Source organism: Budorcas taxicolor, chromosome 22 (assembly GCF_023091745.1).
Source record: "Budorcas taxicolor isolate Tak-1 chromosome 22, Takin1.1, whole genome shotgun sequence".
Classification (NCBI taxonomy): Eukaryota; Metazoa; Chordata; class Mammalia; order Artiodactyla; family Bovidae; genus Budorcas; species Budorcas taxicolor.
In genome coordinates this window covers 40584943-40603368 of record NC_068931.1, presented here as the reverse complement: position 1 = coordinate 40603368, position 18426 = coordinate 40584943, and the positions used below count along the sequence as shown (strand labels likewise).

The 18426-nt window shown below is 41.8% G+C and overlaps 1 protein-coding gene across 1 annotated transcript in view; it reads right to left on the bottom strand.

Moving 5' to 3' along the window:
• Positions 1-18426, bottom strand: part of ARHGAP28 (Rho GTPase activating protein 28) — a 138195-nt gene that overhangs the window by 10374 nt on the left and 109395 nt on the right. Inside the window, exons 8-15 of the mRNA XM_052660510.1 lie at positions 17767-17909; positions 17139-17304; positions 16949-17040; positions 14223-14300; positions 9084-9246; positions 3811-3893; positions 745-942; positions 282-395 (exon numbers count right to left, since the gene is read on the bottom strand). Coding sequence (XP_052516470.1) covers positions 282-395; positions 745-942; positions 3811-3893; positions 9084-9246; positions 14223-14300; positions 16949-17040; positions 17139-17304; positions 17767-17909 — 1037 coding nt within the window. The remainder of the gene's footprint in view (positions 1-281; positions 396-744; positions 943-3810; positions 3894-9083; positions 9247-14222; positions 14301-16948; positions 17041-17138; positions 17305-17766; positions 17910-18426) is intronic.

Sequence of the window (18426 nt, the reverse complement as noted above, 5' to 3'; positions counted from 1 at the left end):
GAATATTAACGGAATTATCTTTATTAATATTAATGAATTATCTCTCATGATGACAGACAGAATTCAAAAACTTCAAGCAAAAAGCACCTAATTCAACAAAATGGAAATACCACAGCACTCTGTCATGAATGCAGTTTCCACAGTGTTCACAGTCACAAGAGTGACACTTTGTGAGAACATAACAATTCTGCTTCATGATTATAAGCTACTTTGTCCATCACTTTGAGACAGAAGAGCCTGGGTGGTCATGACATTCGTGCATTTATTTATTGTCTCATTACCCCTCGCTCTATGGTCTTCCTCCTTAGCAGCTTTTTGACACTTGGGAGCGGCTTCTTTAACAACATGGTGGCTTCATTCATTCTTCTGACTTGAGCGATTAAGAAACACGGAACCTGGAGAAGAAACAGAGCCTGAATAGAAGGAAAACGTGGGTTGACCCGCCCTGGTAGAGTCTGTCTTCAGTTATGTTTACTCCTTCTGGCCACTCAGTATCTAGGAACCGGGAACTGTGGTTCTGTCCTCATAAAGATTAGGAAAATCTATTAGAATTCCTGTTTAAAGGAAAATAAGTTTGGGAGCGAGTAGCCCTGTGGAATGCCAAAGATGCCACCAGGAACTCGGGATCATGTCTCCTATCTCCCCTTGTGACTGAGGGCACTGCTTGCTAACCAGCCTCTATGTTTCCTGGGTGGGTGCTGGTGGATGCAAGAGGAACATCCAGGTCGTCACATTGGTACTCACCGTCCATAACATCTCCTGGTACTTGAGCATCAGACGGATGATGTGGGCAGCAGTGTTTGCTAACAGTAATTCTTCACAGTCAGAATGTTTGCTTCTACTGAAGAAAAGATTCGGTGCCATGATGGTAGAAATGTTCCATATACTCATGCGGTTTTTTGATTCATTGGCAATGACTTTATTGAAGAATGTCATGAGGGCCTAATAAGAAGCAGCACGGTGTCACATTAGTTGTAAATCATAAAAAGGCATCACTGATTACTGTCATTCATTTCTATACCCATTCACCAGGCCTCCAGAAAATGGTCAGAACTACAGAATGGCTAAACATGTCACGTTTCTTCTTTAACTGCTTGAAAGTGTGAATGAGAAATGTGAAGAATTTATTTATTTCTTTGCTTCATAACAGCTCCATTTTTTATGGAATTTGTCATATTGGGATCGCTATAAATAATAGTTTGCGTTTTCTTTTCTTTTATCTTAAGCAAGTTTGACAGATATTAAAATTAAACAATAAACAAGGGAGAAAAAACATTACAGCTCAAATAAACATGAAATGCAGTTTTGTTGTGAAGGAGGAAAAGCAACTCACTCTTAATTTAATTATTGTTTAAAATATTTTCTGTTTCCTTGGGAAAGAAAAACACATTTAAAAAAACTGAGCTTTAAAATAAATAAGTTATGAAGTAAATAAGTTATGGGGATACAGCACATAGCATGATGACTATAGTCAATAATATTGTATTGCATATTTGAAAATTACTAAGAGAGTAAATCTTTTTTTTTTTTTTTTTTAAGAGAGTAAATCTTAATAGTTCTCTCAAGAAAAAAAGATTTTCTGTAATGGTGATGGAGGGTAACAAGACTTAGTATGGTGACTGCTCTGCAGTACATACTAATATCAAAACATCATGCTGTATATTTGAAATCAATATGTTATGTCAAAAGTGAAAGTCACTCAGTCATGCCCAACTCTATGCAAAGCCCTGGACTGTATAGGGGTCCAGACTGTACAGATTCTCTAGCCATTCCCTTCTCCAAAGGATCTCCCCAACCCAGGGATGGAACCCATGTCTCCCACATGGCGGGCGGATCCTTTACCATCTGAGCCACCAGGGAAGCCCCAGAATACTGGAGTGGGGAGCCAGCCCCTTCTCCAGAGGATTGTATGTCAATAACTCAACAAAAAATTTAAAAACAAAGAGATTAAAACAGTTTAAAGAACAGCAACAACAAAATGAGTATCTAATTTCTCAGTTCACAAATATGTCAGTCGAAAAGCAGAAAACTTTTATTTCGGGGGTGTCATTTTTCTGCTGCTTTTCAATTTTGGAGTGTTCAGCAGACCAAAGGGAAATGCTTATATGCAGTTGCTCTCACTATCGAAAAAAAAAAGAAAGCTTGATAAACGTTTGGCGGGGCCACCAACATATAACAGCCCATCAGAACTTTCTGAAATTCACCAAGAGGGTTGAAATCATAAAAGGAGATGCTCTTCGGTTTTCCAAGTTTGATTTCTGTACAGTATCTGTAACATATGCACATACTAGTGATTATAGCTACCCTTTGTTTGTGGGTTAACTGAGAGCCAGGTATTATTTTTAGTACTTTACATACATCCACTCATTTCATCATCACCTCAAAGCCTGGGAGGTAGGTACTATTATTTAATGTTAATATTATTTTACAGTTACAGAAAGTAGGGCGGGGAGGGACTGAGTAGCTTTGTCCAGTGTTATGTAAGTAAATGGCAGAGCCAGGACTTGCCCAAAGAAGCCTAACTCCTCAGCCAGAGCTCTTGATCTGCACAACGCACTAGCTTCATCTTCATTCCAGTCATAATTTACAGTGGAAGAGAGCTAGTGAAGAGGGTGTTCTATTAGAAATGGGCTGAATTCTTCAGTCATTGCTCCATCCTTGGTGATATGAAAGGGGAGATGACATTTTGACCCAGATATCTGATACCAAATTAATTTTTTTGGAAAGATAAAAATTGTTCAGATAAAGGAAAGAAAACAAAGCTACTAAATTTCTAGCTTTTGAAAAATTACCAAATTGTACTAGAAACAGACATTTGTATGCCTCTGCCTATTCCTTGTCTTGGGTGGAGGATGTAATACAATTGGCAGATGGTTTCACCGGAGGAGAAAAGGTCCTCATCAAGCTGAAATGTCTGACAGGAGGCAGCACGAAGGATCAGCTTTGTTTTCAGCATCGTGTTTACTGGCCCCCAAATGATGGGCTCTTTCCAATTCTTCCTCATCTCACCTCAATTCACTTAAAAGAGCCTGAGCAGCTGCTGTACTTATAACTGATTTCCTAATGTATGCAGAATCAGGATCAAAACAGCAACAGAAACCCTGATCTTTGCAAACATAAATAAATGAATCTGAAAGCAAAGGAGGAATATTTTGGATGGAGATCTGTGGAATATAACTCTATGAAATGTTCTAATGTTTTAATAAAGGAGAAATAACTTTTCTCAGCTTAATTTTCTTAATCTGGAAAAGGTCAAGGTCCAATCAGGAGATCTCTAAAAACCTGATTCTATCATTCTTTAAATTGAATTATGGTAAGACATGAACATTCTAGAAACTTCATTTAAATCAGGGTTTCATTTACTTCTGATGTTATTCCATTTAAGCCTTCCATCTTGGCTTCTTCCTACTCCTAACCCTAGCCCAGTGCCTGGCACATCATAGACACTCAGTTTCTCTTAATAGATTGAATGAATGAATGAAACGGAAATGTTCAAAGAAGATTCTGGGACTCACATTCTTTCCTGGCTTCCTCTGGAGAACAGGAGTGGCTGTCAGGAAAGGCAAAAAGCTTGCAGCAGGCTCAACTGGTTGATAAAAGTTTGGCTGGGCCACCAACGTATAAATGCCTATTAGAACTTTCTGAAATTCACGGAGAAGGTTGAACTCCTAAAAGGAGATGCTCTTTGGTTTTCCAAGTTTGAATTCTGTACAGTATGTGTGACATACACACAGTTTTCATTTTTCCACCTGGGCCATTTCTTCTGACCAGTAAGAGTTGATGGCAGATCGTGACGTTGATACAACCTACCTGGGCTGTGTCCCTGTTGGCATCAGGCAGTGCCATGACCATGAGGTGTAAGGCTTGAAACTGTACTCGGATGTGAGGCCCTCCTGACAAGAAAACAGAAATAACCACGTGTTGAGTAACGCTAATGCATCCCGACAGCGTCTCTTGCTAACTAACGCCTAGTGGCACAGGAGGGCCCTGACAGCTTTCAGTGGTAAAGACTTGGGTTTTGTGACCATGAACGTGAGTCTGTTCACTTGGAGAGGAGACAGGCTCTATCAACTCCCTTTTAGCATCCCAGAATTCCAGTGCTGGGGCAGGTGGCCAATGAGACCCTCAAAATAGTTCTAGATCAGTGTGACAGTTCCCTTTTCAAAGCACTTGCACAGACCTTGCCTTTACTTTGATGCTATAAACAGTTGGCCTAAAGCTCGATTCAAGACAACATAAATCTTATTTCCACATAATGAGACAGCCAGGCACAATTATTAGGAACACAGATTCTAGAATCAGATTCAAACTCTGCATCGACTACTAAGTCCCTGAGTGACCTTGGGCAAGCTATTCAACCCCTATGCTTCTATCTTATCACCTGTAAAATGGGGACTGTCATCATTCTTACCTCACTGGGCCCTTACCAAGGTTAAACGAGTTAATGCATAGAGTGTTCACATCAGTGCCTGCACAGTTACCTCTGTAGGTGTCATTCTGATCAGTGACACTGACTTCAGATCTTAAAGGGATGTGGATGGAAAGTGAGGTCAAAGTCACTCAGTCGTGTCCGACTCTTTGCGACCCCATTATGGACTATACAGGCCAGAATATTGGAGTGGGTAGCCTTTCCCTCCTTCAGGGTATCTTCCCAACCCAGGGATTGAACCCAGGTCTCCCGCACTGCAGGCAAGTTCTTTACCAGCTGAGCCACAAGGGAAGGTGACCACAGCTGGATTGCTGGAGATTCTTGACTATTTTATGCCTCGGCAGTGACAGAAGGTGTCGCCAGAGGGTTGGCATCCTACTTCTGTGTGCTCTCAATACTGGCTCTTTCCCCGTTTGGGGGAAAGGATTTTAGAAAAATCCATCCAACAACGGGATAATCCACAACCCGCTGTGCTGAAAACGGAGGGTAAGCTGGAGCATCCGGCTTTGTCCGGTTCTCTCTATTTTCTCCCTGAAGTGGTCTCTTGGTGGGGAGGCCCTGGAGGGAAGTGTGCAGTTCTGTAATCCCTGGGGAGCTCTCAACTTGCAGGAAAATCTATCAATTTACGGCTCAGTGGATAAAGGCAGTCAGCTGCCTACAGTTACTTGGCTTTACAGTAGTGGAAACACTCTTGCGACAAGTTCCTAGGTCACAGGAGGTTATGGGCACCCGAGTCAGGAGTGGATGACTGATGTGAGTAACCACAAAATGAAGGAACAGTTGGCAGGAGTATTTATAGGCTCATGTCATATTGCCCAGCAAATCCTCATGTGGATTTTTAAAAATTTATGTCAGATTTGTAAACAAAAATGACACAGGTCCAGGTTGTTTTAAAAATGGCTAATGCATGCTGACGTGACTTTGTCTGAATCACAGGCACCATCGGGAGTATGTCTCAGTATAAATGTTTGGGGACAGAGAAGACATGATTTTAATGCAGATCTTGCAGGCTATAGGCTGTCTATAATTTTCTAATGCAACCCAGAAAACCTCTGGAGGAAAACAATAGATGCAGATGCAGGCTCTGTATTTCCATCAATTCCAGATAAATTACAAAATCCCCTTTAAGATTAAAAATCTAAACTGGCAAATAATCCATTTTCATTTCCCTTAGGAAACCTGGCCCTGCACTGTTTTGTGGTTAATCGTTTTGCAGTTAATTCATTTATGGCATCCTAGTTGAGTCTTTCTTCCCCCCTGCCCTGAGGTCATTATTTTCCCAGAAAGTTATTAAAGTTTTCATGAAAGTATCTAAGGTTTGATTGATCCTTAGTCTTCTAATTTTATGGAAAATTTTTGGACCAGGTTTGAAAAGAGAAAATACAAAGTGGAAAAGACTATATTTTAGAGTAAAACTAGGGGTGGCTTAAACACACAGATGTCCACTGTTCTTCCCTTCAGAAATCTCATTAAAACTAGAGCATACCCCAGGTGGGAAAAAGGCCATTTTCCCTGCTGGTCACAGCCCAGAACTCTGGGTTCCCTGCAGGGTTGGCTGGTATCAAATTAATCACTGCAATCTAGTATTTTCCACTTTCAAAGTCACATAGAGAAAACTGGACCCTCCTGTGAACCTTCTCAGGATCTTTTCCAGATTCTCTCCTTTCCCTGAAGCACACTGGCTTCAACATCTGAATAGAAGTATGAAGAAGGACTAAATATGATTTCCTTCTTAAACGCAATTCTCTGAACAGATCTTACATGCGAGACTGATTCCTCCTTGCATAATTTCCTGAGACCAAAAGGAAAAAAAAAAAAAAAAACTAGAACAAAAAATCCCTCTGTGGCACCATTTGTTTTGATGAACTGTTCAGTATATAAGCTGTAGATCAAGGTGACGCTAAGACTTCTGTAGCCCATTCTCCAGGACAGCAAACTTTACAGAAACTCCTGTGTTTCTGACTTACAAATAAAGAGGTTCTGCTTCTGCCATGGCTGAGTAAGCTCCTTGCCAATCAACTCTCCCTAAGATAACTATAAACTCTGGGCAAAGTACAAAAAGCAGCCACACAAGGCAGTGGAGAATGAACAAAAGCAGGCAGATTCAGGACAGGACCGGACACTTAGAATTAGGGAATAGCGGAGGGAGAGTGTCCAATTACCTGGCTTTTAGTCTGAAGTCAGGCCAAAGAGAACAAGGCATGAGGTGGCAAAATTCCAAAAGAAAGCCCCAGTCTTTCTGGCCTGAACAATGAGAAGGCGGGGTTCAGGATGACCACACTGGGGAGTTATGGGGAATCCCAGAAAGGTCAAGAGGTAGAATGCCCCCATTCTGGTTTAAAATCCACCCAAATCTTGGCTCACCCCATAAATCGTGCACATGTGGAGTAGCACAGGTAAAGATTAAATAACAAACTGTCTGCCTAAATACAAACAAAAAGCAAAACCGACCAAAAAACCCCATTCTCTGGAGAAATATTACAGAGTTCAGGGTCTCCAAAAAAAAAAAGCCACCATGTTACAGATACAGTTTAAAGTTACTTGACATAAACAATAGCCCATTTTCAAGAGAAGAGACAATCAACAGAGACCAACCTCAGATGACCCAGATGTTAAAACTAGTTATGAAGTAGCTATCATACTGACAGAACTAGTAAAGTAGTTATCATATTGATAACTATGCTCAAGGATGTGAAAGAAAGCTATGCTCAAGGAAAACATACTTACAATGAATGAAAAGACAGGTAAGGTCAGTAAATAGAAAATAGGTATAAAGTAGCCACTGGAAATTCTAGAACTGGGAATATATTGGGTTGGCCAAAAACTTTGTTCAGATTTTCTATAAGGTGTTATGGAAAAAACCTGAACTAACTTTTTGGCCAACTCAATACAATATATGAAATTAAAAAAAAGAAAGAATAAGAGAAATAGTTCTCTCTGTCATAAAACAAAAACGCTACATCTTACAAAGAACAGAGACACTGGTCACAGCATGTCAATTAAAGCTTAGAAAAGTCTCTAATCATAGTCTCTTCTCTGAAGACATAAAGCATTATTTTATGAATCTGGTTTAGTTAAACATTTTAAAGATTGAGAACCAACTAATTTTCAGGACAAGTTTTGTCAAAAAACTTCAGATGTTGTTATTATTTTCTTTCATTGTGGTTTTAAGGATTTGATGGTTCTGGCCAACCTGCAGAAGGTTGTAAACTGGAAGATACCGTTAATACTTGTTACGCTCATGTAGTGTTTTAAAATGTCAGTTTTTGGCTCATGTTCTCAAATTACTAATAAGACTTTCATCATTAAGGCCTGCATTTTGGCTCTCACTCCGGCGTGGTAACCTCTTCGATAACTGAGCAGTGGCCAACCCCTTTATATGGATATATCTTCTCAATCTGGCCACGGCCTCTTTCTGTCCAAACAGAATCACCATTTACTTAGCAAGCTTATACATATGTAGGCTGTGAACCCTGAATTCCTCAGGTTAGTGGTCAAAGCCCACACTATGTAACCCCTTTCTACTTTTCTAAATTTCTATCACACCTTCTTGAATATTTAACACTTAGGATGAAATTACTTTCTTACTGCCAAATACAACACATGCTGTCCAGTTTCTATAGTTTCTTTATCCAAATACCTCAGCTAAGAGCTTCCCAGGTGGTGCTAATGGTAAAGAATCCACTTGCCAATGCAGGAGACCTAAGAGACACAGGTTCAGATCCCTGGGTCAGGAAGATCCTCTAGCGGAGGGCATGGCAACCCACTCTAGTGTTTTTGCCTGGGAAATTCCATGGACAGAGGAGCCTGTTGGGCTAGTCCATGGGGTTCCAATGGGGTCGCAAAGAGGTGGACATAACTCAAGCAACTTAGCATGCATGCACGCATGCATCTCAGCTAAGGCCTCATCTATGTGACTTTATAAGTTTCAGAAACACTATGCTATATAGTAATTTTCAGAGACAAACACTTTCCTGTTTCATGCTACATCATCGGATCTAGCACACTGGATTTAAAGAAGGGAGAGATCTTATATTTCTTGAAGGACTGTTATATACCAGTCACTATCTTAGATGTCTTCGTTCACTGTTCACAACAACTTTGACAAGTAGTTATTATCTGTAATCTATAGGGGCAGCCATAAAGCTCAGAAAGGCTGACTGCATGGTTAACAGATGTTTGAGCAGGAATTCATATCTCAAGACCTTGGTCCATCTACATCCCTCTCTGCCTTTTAATGATTATGAAAAGTCACTCAGTCATGTCCAACTCTTTGCAATCCCATGGACTGTAGCCCACCAGTCTCCTCTGTCCATGAAATTCTCCAGGCAAGAACACAGGAGAGGGTGGCCATTCCCTTCTTCAGGGGATCTTCCTGACCCAGGGATAGAACCAGGGTTTCCTGCATGGCAGGCAGATTCTTTATCATCTGAGCCAGCATTATAAAACCCTCTAGATCCTAATGACCAGACTTTAAATATAAACATGCAAAGAGATGACAGTTTACCATCAAACTCAATACTTCGCCAAGCATTACCAGGAAGCAGCAAATGTATACACTTATGATCACATCTGATTATGCATCTTTATTCTGCTCTGTGCCACTTCATTGACCTTGTATCTTATCCATTCACATGTAACTTCTTCCACCTACTTTCCATTAGAGTGATGAAGGCAGGTATATATTCCACGGGAAAGAGAGAGGTGGGCAGTTCTCTGAAAAAGGCTTTCAGCATTACTGCAGCTTCTCTATGGCACATTTTCTCCCACTTAAACTTGTCAGCATTAAACTTGGCATCCAGTTCTTCACGGTATTGCTGAAAATCAAGGAAAACAGTGAGTTTACAACCTGATCCCCCTCTCTTCCCCTTTAAAAACTGTCATTACACAAACTATTTTTGTAATTAGATTGAAATGCCAGTATCTACTAAGCTCCTCTTTTTCAACACGATTGAAGAACTGAAATAGCTCTTTCTGAATGTATTAAAAAAAAAATTCTCTAAAATCCTTTTAGAATAATGCTAATCTTAAAGTAATTTGCCATCTGTACAAATACAAAAGTTCTTTACTCAGATCATAGCTTCATTTATGTCATTTTGGCAGAATACTGTCTATCCCCACATGATAAATGCACTGCTAGATTTTGACAAAGCCTCTATTTCCTTTTTTCCCCCCCAATGATTCCTTCCTTCTGCCACCTCATCTTGTACTAATATTTCTAAATACAATGAAGGATGTATGCCTCTTGAAGGATGTATGCCTCTTGGCTGGTTTACATACAGAATGAAAACTAACCCAACAAAGGAACTCTGACCTCACTCCAACATGCATACCCATGACATCTTCCTGGAGCAAATACAGATGTTTCATGCCAAGATGGACACATGTCTTCCACATGCCTGCATGCTTGCCCGGTCCTTTGTAAGGCTTGGAACACTGTGTTAATACTTTTTAAAAAAAATCACTAAATGTCCTTAAGTTGACTTGGGTTATCCATTTTAGGTTATTAACTCATTTGATGGCCAGTACCCTCCGGGCATTCTACTGCTCCCTGAACTACAGAGTTTACCAATAACACTAGGCAGTTATAGTCAGTTCCCCAACTGACAATAACTGCTTCAAAAAGGATGCTTTAAAAAAGGAAACTGTGAACAATCCTTAAGGCCTTTGCTTTATTCTCACAAGACGCCTAAGTCTTCCAGCCTTGAACGTGCAAGAGAAGCTAGAGGATGACAAGGTGAGGTTTATATATCTTCTCTGGTGGCTGGGTAGAAAAGTGATCTGGGTCGGGCGGGGTGGCGGCGGGTGAGGGGCTTGGCGCTGGTGGGGATCAGGCTGGGGAAATGGAAAGCAGCCACTGGCATTTCTGGTGACGGATAATCCATGACTAATCTGGGTGAGCAGCTGCAGGACAGAATGAAGAGGCGGCATTTAAGAAACGCCCAGGAGGGAAAATTCTCAAGGAGCGGCAATGGGTTGAATACAAGACTCAGAGGGAGAAAGAGAAGTCCAGGATGGCCCTCAGATTGCAGGCTGGGGTAATGGGCAGAAGGAGGTGCTGTTGGCAAGAAGTGGAGGGGGAGGAGCCAACGTTTCCCTGTTCCACTGCCCGGAAGCCAAGGGGAAACTGGTTTTCAGGAAGCACTGGCAAGAGGAGGATAATTCAGATTCCTTTCCACAGACCTATGCCGCAAGAGGCTGGCTGAAACTCTAGGTTACTGTCGTTGAAACCTGCCAGTGCTTCCCTGTCACCTATGGGGAAACATGGCCCCAGGGTCAAGGGCAGGCTCTAGAACGACACTCATTAAGAGCTTTTTTTTTTTTTTTACTGTGGTAAAAGTCACGTAATATAAAGCACACTATTTTAACCACGTCTAACTGTGCAGCCCTGTGGCACCAACCACATTCACATCGTTGAGCAGCTCTCTCCATCACCCGCCTCCCGAATGTTTCATCTTCCTAAACTGAAACTCTGTCCCCAGTAAACACTAAGTCCCCTGCTCCCCGCCCCATCTTCCAACCGCCCCTCCCTCAAACCCCGGCATCTACCAAGGTATTTTCTGACTCTAGGAATCTGACTCTTAGGTACCTCGTGTAAGTGGAATCGAGCGGCATTTGTTTGCACCTACTGTATACTGGAATGCATTTTTAAGGTATAACCACATACTTTAGGTGTTTATCCCAGTTCCACAACGGTCTAGTTGAAGGCCTGTGAAGTTTCCCACTGAATAACAGGGATAGTCAAACAATCTCGCAGAGATTAAACCGGATGACACAGAGCTCAGGGGGCGGGACGTGCACACAGAGAGCGCTCAGTAAGTGCTGGCTGCATTTACCCCCCTTGTCTCTGCTACAACCTCTCCTGTTATTACTACGGGAAACCTATGTGTACGTGGAGTGCTATTCGGGGAATAACTGCACCTCGTTCTGTCTGGAGGGCCAACAGAAAGGAAAGCAAGGACGCCCTACCTGAGTTTGGAGCAGAGCACAGCGGAAGCTGGTGCAGAGCTCCATGGTGTCCTAAACAAGGGACCGGTGTCCTAAACAAGGGACTGGACTTAAGGGCCGACTCCTCCTCACCAGAGACAGGTAGATGTTTAAACTGTTAATGAGGACGCTAGGCAAGGATCAGGAGCCAGGTCCTTAAACCTCGTCTGAGTAAATATCCAACCCGCTTCTCCTCCTGAGGTAATTTTACAAAAATGCAAATAACCCACCTTCAGCCTCAAAAAACCAGTTCAGGGTGGGAAACCAGCAGACCAGGTAACATCCTCACAAAACATTTAGAGCAGTCTCTGAATAATTGAAAGGAGTCAAAAAAAGAAAGCCGTGCACGTCAAAGCAGTCTGCTTTCTTCCAGAAAATATATTCCCCAGTGTTTGGCTCAAATTTCTGTCATTTGTGGAAAAGAAAATTACTGGAAACACCGAGCCATTAAATTGGTTCCAAATGACCCGAGGCCTCACGTCCAGGATGGGCTCGGTGGTTGGCGCCCTGTGAGGCTAAACCCGCAGCGTCCCCAGGGTTGCTTCCCTGTGAGTCCAACCAGGCTCTGAAAGTGCAACCCACAGTGATACCTGAGGGTTAGAGTCAGCTACTTGGCACAACTTGACGATAATTATGAGGGAGATTTTTTTAAAAAAAACTTTCTTTCCCCAAGCACATTTCTAGAAAAAAATAGTCTAACCGATGAAAACTTTTTTTTAAGTTTCAAGTTTGAACAAAGGGAAGAAATAAAGACCCCCTGGGCTGTATCAAGTTGCAATGCCTTTCTAACTGCAGTATTCCCTTGTTTCTGTTCACTGACCCAGCATTCTTCCACACTGGTTTTCCTGGAGCTCGAACCACGAAAACATCTGGAATACATTTTTCGGATGGACAAGAAATGGAATAAATAGGCTGAAACTACATAAAACCGATTAAGGGCCAAAAGGGACTTTTACCTAGTGTGGTTCAGGAATGCATGCATCTATTAGAACACGTTAAACGAATTACTGGCCTTTGATAAGTGCTTTTCAGTCAAAGATTAGCTAGAGAAAAGCAACGTGTGCTATGATGTTAAACTTCATACACACAAGAAACATTGTGTAATGTTTTCTCCTTTGAATTATTTTCAAAAATAGAAAATTTAAATCATATCCATTATGCTCCCACTCTTCCCTACTAATGCGTGCACACACACATGCACACATGCACACACACACACACACAGAATAAGCCAGTAAGAACATGTACAAATACAGCTTCCCTACTATGGAGGGAAGTTTAGAGGGATGGAGTCTGATTCGGTTTAGGAAACTTATTCTCCTGACTTCATTTTGGTTTCCTGACTCTACAGATATAACCACAAAGACTTAACCAAAAAGTGATAGCTTTTGTTCTTGGATTTAGGACACATTTATTTAGAAGTATATGTAAAAACTGTTCCTTTGAGAACCTGAAACAAAAACCAGATCCCATTTAGCAAGTATTAACCTTAAGGAGCCATTAGGAATCTTCCTGCCTTTCAAGTGAACCTGTACCAGGATTTAGTAATCTCTACTCCCAAGGAAGTCACGGGTCCCGGAGACATGCAGTGACAAAGTGTGGACCACCACTCAGGTCTCCCTTCAAAACAGAACTGGCTGTTCATCTGCAAAAACTCCAGGCGGACGACTCCCCAGCTGCTGGCACCTTCTGCTCAGCCTCAGGCCCTTCCCCAGGGCACAGGGCACAGGGTGATGGTCCCGCCTGCACCATGTCTGAGGCTTGACACCCCCAAGTCCACCTCCCCTGATCCTCGATCCTTGAGAAGCTGGGTCCCCCTGTAATCCTCTTCTCCTCCTAACTTGGTCCCAGCACCTGCCTTCTGGAGCTTCCAATAGATACAGCCTACTGATTCTCAGTTTCCACCTTGAAAAATATCTCATCATGCTTCTATATAAGACTGAAATTTCTGATACAAATAGAATCTCCCAAAGCATGTGGCAAAATGAATTAGGGAAGAGATGCTTTCCCGCCCCTACACAATTCCTTTTAATAGTTCTGAACACAGTCAAGTTCCCTTTTCCCTCTCCCTGAGGTTTTTTTCCTCAAGGATTCATTATTGACAACTGCTCATGTCTCCAGGTCCACCCACCAGGGAGTGATCCAGGGCAGAGAGGGACTCTTCATCTGTGCACCAGGAGAGCAAGTGGGATGTCTTGCTGGCAACTGATGAGCAAAGCTTTAATTCTTTTCTTTGCTGAACTGAAGACTTAGCCTCCATACAGAGGGAAGAAAGTAAAAGAATTCCCACTGCACGGTGGTTTTAGATGTAGACGCTAACATTACCTTAAATGGAACTGGGTTTCAGAACTGCTGAGGGAGTATTTTAGTGGTTACAGCCATTCCTACAAATTCCTATAAGGATGTCCATTAAAAGGAAAGCCAGAGAATGTCTCTAAGTTTAAAACAACTGACAATAGATACCAGGGGTCATCTAATACTGGCTCAGTGAATTCTATGACGTAGAGTAACATAAAAAAACTGAAGCGTTTAACCCCCAAAATAAGGGTGGGACAAGACAAGCGGCGGTTTCTGAGAGTGAATCAATGTGTTCTTTCACTGTTGTTTGCTTTTTATTGTTGTTGTCTTAATTTAAAAGAATGCACAACTCAGGATCATGGAATAACATTTAGTCATAGGTGTTGAGGAATGCTCTACAGCGCCAAGTGACAGAATCAGCAGTGATGACACCACCACACACGATGCCTGCGGGAACTGACCTAGCTAGCTGAGATCTCTAACGAGGAAGAGAGACAACGTTTGGTACCTTGACTTTGGCAGTACATCCTGAAAGTCGAAAGATCCCTTCGGATTCCAGACCCGATTCCTCAACTTTCTCAAAGAACTAGAAAGCAATGATACAAGACAGAAGTAAATACCTCCATATGATTATGAGCATTTAAAATAACAACGATGATGAAAACGATACATTACCAAGCATACAGACACGCCAGGTACTTGAATACCTAGTTAAACATTCACATGCTCCCAGGAGGTCAACACTAGCCTCCGATTGGCAAATGAGGAAATAGAGACTTAGGGTTGTTTTTCACTTTCCCAGGGTCATCCTCAAAAGTGAAGGCACCAACTCTGTTCTTAACCACAAAAGCACACTGCCCCTTAAATATCTCAACATCTGATTACTGTATCTTTCTGCAGGTCAACCAGTAAGCCAGTTCAGTTGCTCAGTCTGACTCTTTGTGACCACCATGGACTGCGCCACACCAGGCTTCCCTGTCCATCACCAACTCCCAGAGCTTGCTCAAACTCATGTCCATCGAGTCAGCGTCACCAACCAGTAAGAAAAGACCCTAAATTACTATCATTAGTTACTCTATTCTAGCTAAGACACTGTGCATGCATGCAGGCTCAGTTGTGTCCAACTCTTTGCGACCCCTGTCCATGAAATTTTCCCAGGCAGTAACACTGGAATGGGCTATCATTTCCTTCTCCAGGGGATCTTCCTGACCCAGGAATTGAGCCTGTGTCTCTTGCATCTAACCTGCACTGGCAGGGGAGTTCTTTACCACTGCACCACCGGGGAAGCCCAAGACACTGTAGGGCTTCTCAAAATCTGATCAAGGAATTAGAAATTGTAAAGGCTTATCTGTCTCATGGTAATGGTGATGCTTTACTATTAAATAATAATAAACACTAACACTGATTGTGCACTTAGGGTGTGTCAGACAACATTCTCAGCACTTTACATATATTAATGCACGTGACCCTCACGATAATTCTGTGGTGTCCCCATTCTACAGCTGAAGAGACTGAGGCATGGGAGGGGTAAAGATTTGCCCATGTTCACACAGCAAGAGCAGGATTCCGAGTCTCTGCTATTTTCCTTTTGAAAAATGATGATGCCTGGAACTAAGGCAGCTCCTGCAGGTATGAAGAGAAGTAAGTATTTAGGGAGAAGAGACTTCTTCCTGAGAAAAGCCTCTACCCGCAGTGGAAGAACAACACCTCCAGCTATCTTTCAAGAGCACCACTAACCTCAGCAGTACCCAGAGTGAGGCTCTATTGAGGAGTTAGTATGAGATGAACCAGGCAGTCTACTGTGCGCCTTCTGTGTGCTAGGTGTCTGTACCTACACAATAATACAAACATGTGTTGAATCTTCTCAGTCAGATTTTTATGCGTTTTCTTCAGACCGTGTCCTTTTCCAAGAGGAAAAAGGACATAATAATGGCTCAACGCAAGGACGGAAAGGAAATCTTAGAGTCACCATGGGCTTGCTTCCTTTTGCATCTGTCTCTTGCTGGCTGTGTTTCTGGGCATGTTATCTCACCCTCTGATGCCTCAGTTGCCTCACCAGTAGAAAGGAGATGACCATAGCGACCTCCTGGGGCTCAGAGATGGTCAGATGCGACAGGACACAGAGATCACGTGTGGCCCAGTGAAGGGAGGCGCCCTGTGGTGCACACACTGGGCAGGCGTGGGCATCCTCTGGACCCCGGCTGCTATCCTCCCTGCTCCTATGGGCGGCCAGTCAGGCACCTGACTGGAGTAGCTCAGTTTGAGGTACTGGTACCCAAACTGAGGAAGACAGGAAAGAGAATTGCTGTTGTGAATAAAGTACGTGTCCTCTGTCAGTATTTTCACATATCATTTAAAAACTGAATTTAAGGGACTTCCCTGAAGGTCCAGTGGTTAAGACTCTGTGCTTCCAATGAAGAGGGTGCAGGTTTGATCCCTGGTCAGGGAACTAAGATCCCACATGCCACAGGGCACAGTCAAAAAAACCCTCAAAAAACTGAATTTAAAATTCAACAGGATTTGTATTTAGAGCTTGGAATTTTACTTGTACCAGTGGATATCCCTGTTGAATAAACCAGTGTTAAATTTTTGGCTATAAAAAGCAGGGCTTAAAAACAAATGAGCCATCCGCCAGTAAGGGTATTGTTCAGATATCATTTTTACAGCTTCCTAAACCAGAAATCTTCTTTGTCTCAACGTATACCTTCCCAAGCACTCTGAAAACACCACCAGAATAAGCTGATTTCTAGACTATTTAGCTTTGTCTGGAAAATTCATTTAAACAGTAATACACAAACATTGTAAAACACCCAACCTGTGATATATCTCAGCAAATACTTGTATGACTAATAAATGGACTATTAGTAATTAGCAGTCATCTTTTATCCAAAAGAGAATAATCATATATACACACACGAACACATACATACACACAAATAACATTTTAAAAATATCGGAACAAATGTAACAGAAGGAAGCCATGTGACAGCATCTGTGTCTATAACCTGATGCTTTCTGGCTGGACAATGCAACAGAGGTTCTTAGCAAGGCAAACACACCCAGGCGCCTTAGATGCCACGTGGATGCGAGGAGGGAAGCCGGAAGTCACAGACACCCGAGTCCTAAAGGGGCCTTTGTGTCTTTAGATCTAAGAATATTCATCAGTGGGTTTCCAAATAGCATGCTACAAGCACAGAGCTCTATGAACTCCCCAGTTATGTACACCGAACTCACCTTTTGTAACACAAAGGGAACTTTGACCCCAGAGTCTTTCCTCCTGTCATTTTCTAGCAAGACTGTGAGGGGAACTCCAAAAATCCCAGTGTCTTCATTGTAAAACACCAGGGAGAGGAAAAAAAGAGTCAGAAAAGCACGGTCTTATTCCCATGTGTCACAATGTTAGAATCAGAGTAAGTCTTAATACCTCGTCCTTTTACTTTCTCTGTTTTGTTTCTTTTTAGCTGAATTCGAAAGGCGTCAAAAAAGGCCGTCAATTCGATTAGAGAGAGATGGCGGATTTTCTTCATGTCTTCAGCAGACAGATCTTCTGCTTTGGTTAGGCCAAATCTGGTTTTCTGAACAACAAATTTCTAAAATACATATTGAGGATATTTATTTTTTTATGGCAAAGGAAAATTATTATACCTTCATTCAAAGGAGACCAGGACCTTCCAAATCTATACAGCTTGACATGCTTGCTATTCACAAAAAAAGATATGTGAGGCACATGCTGCGCCATAGAAAGGCCATGAATATGACTGTTAGAACCTCTGATGATCACAACTACACTAAACCAAACACAAAACAGTCACCCGAAGTATATTATAATATCATCATCACAACTGTGATGCAAAGAGTGCAGGTAATTCCCCTATTGAAACTGACTGCACATGCTTGCTGAGACAACAGCCATTCTATCCTAAGTATCAAATTTAGATAATTAAAAATATCCTTAAAAAAGCAAAATGCACAGGAGGAAGGTGCCAAATAATCCTACTCTCATTTTGAAGACAATGCCATTGCTATATTCTCCATTTCCACATTTTACTTACAGGTAAAACATAGTCTTCTTTCTTAAAATCTAACTTCTTAAATCTGTTCCTTTTTGGAGCCTGTGTTAGCTTTTCTGAGTATGATACTTCAAAGGACAGCTCTTCAGCTTCTACCAGAATGTTTTTTTCCAGATATTCATCATCTAAAGAACAAAGGATGTGGAATATTTAATATGCCATTTAATTGATCAATACCATTGACTGTGAAATAAGCATAAAATATTGATGAGTTAATCCACAAGCACGTTAAAATGTTTACATCCCTGGAAAAGCATCAGACTCACCCAGAATGATCTCGGTTAAACAATTAATAGTGTCATCAGACTTCCATACGAACAAGCTTCTACAATCGTTATGCAAACTTCCTATTTAATCTGATGTTTTTAATTTTAGATGTTTATGTCTCATGAAAAGCACTGAAGATTATCAGATAATTAGAAAGTCCATAATGAAAAGTTTCTATGTACTCTCATACAATGACGTCTATCCATACACAACACTGCTGCTACTCGGGAAGCAAAAGCCTAAAGCAGGAGGAGGAAGGGTGGAGGCCCCACAGAAAAGTTCTGCCTACTTTCACTCCTCTTGAGTTTTTATCCCAAACTGTGGAACTATGCCACTCCAGATTTGTTCCAATCCAGTTCGCCCTTTACTGTGAGA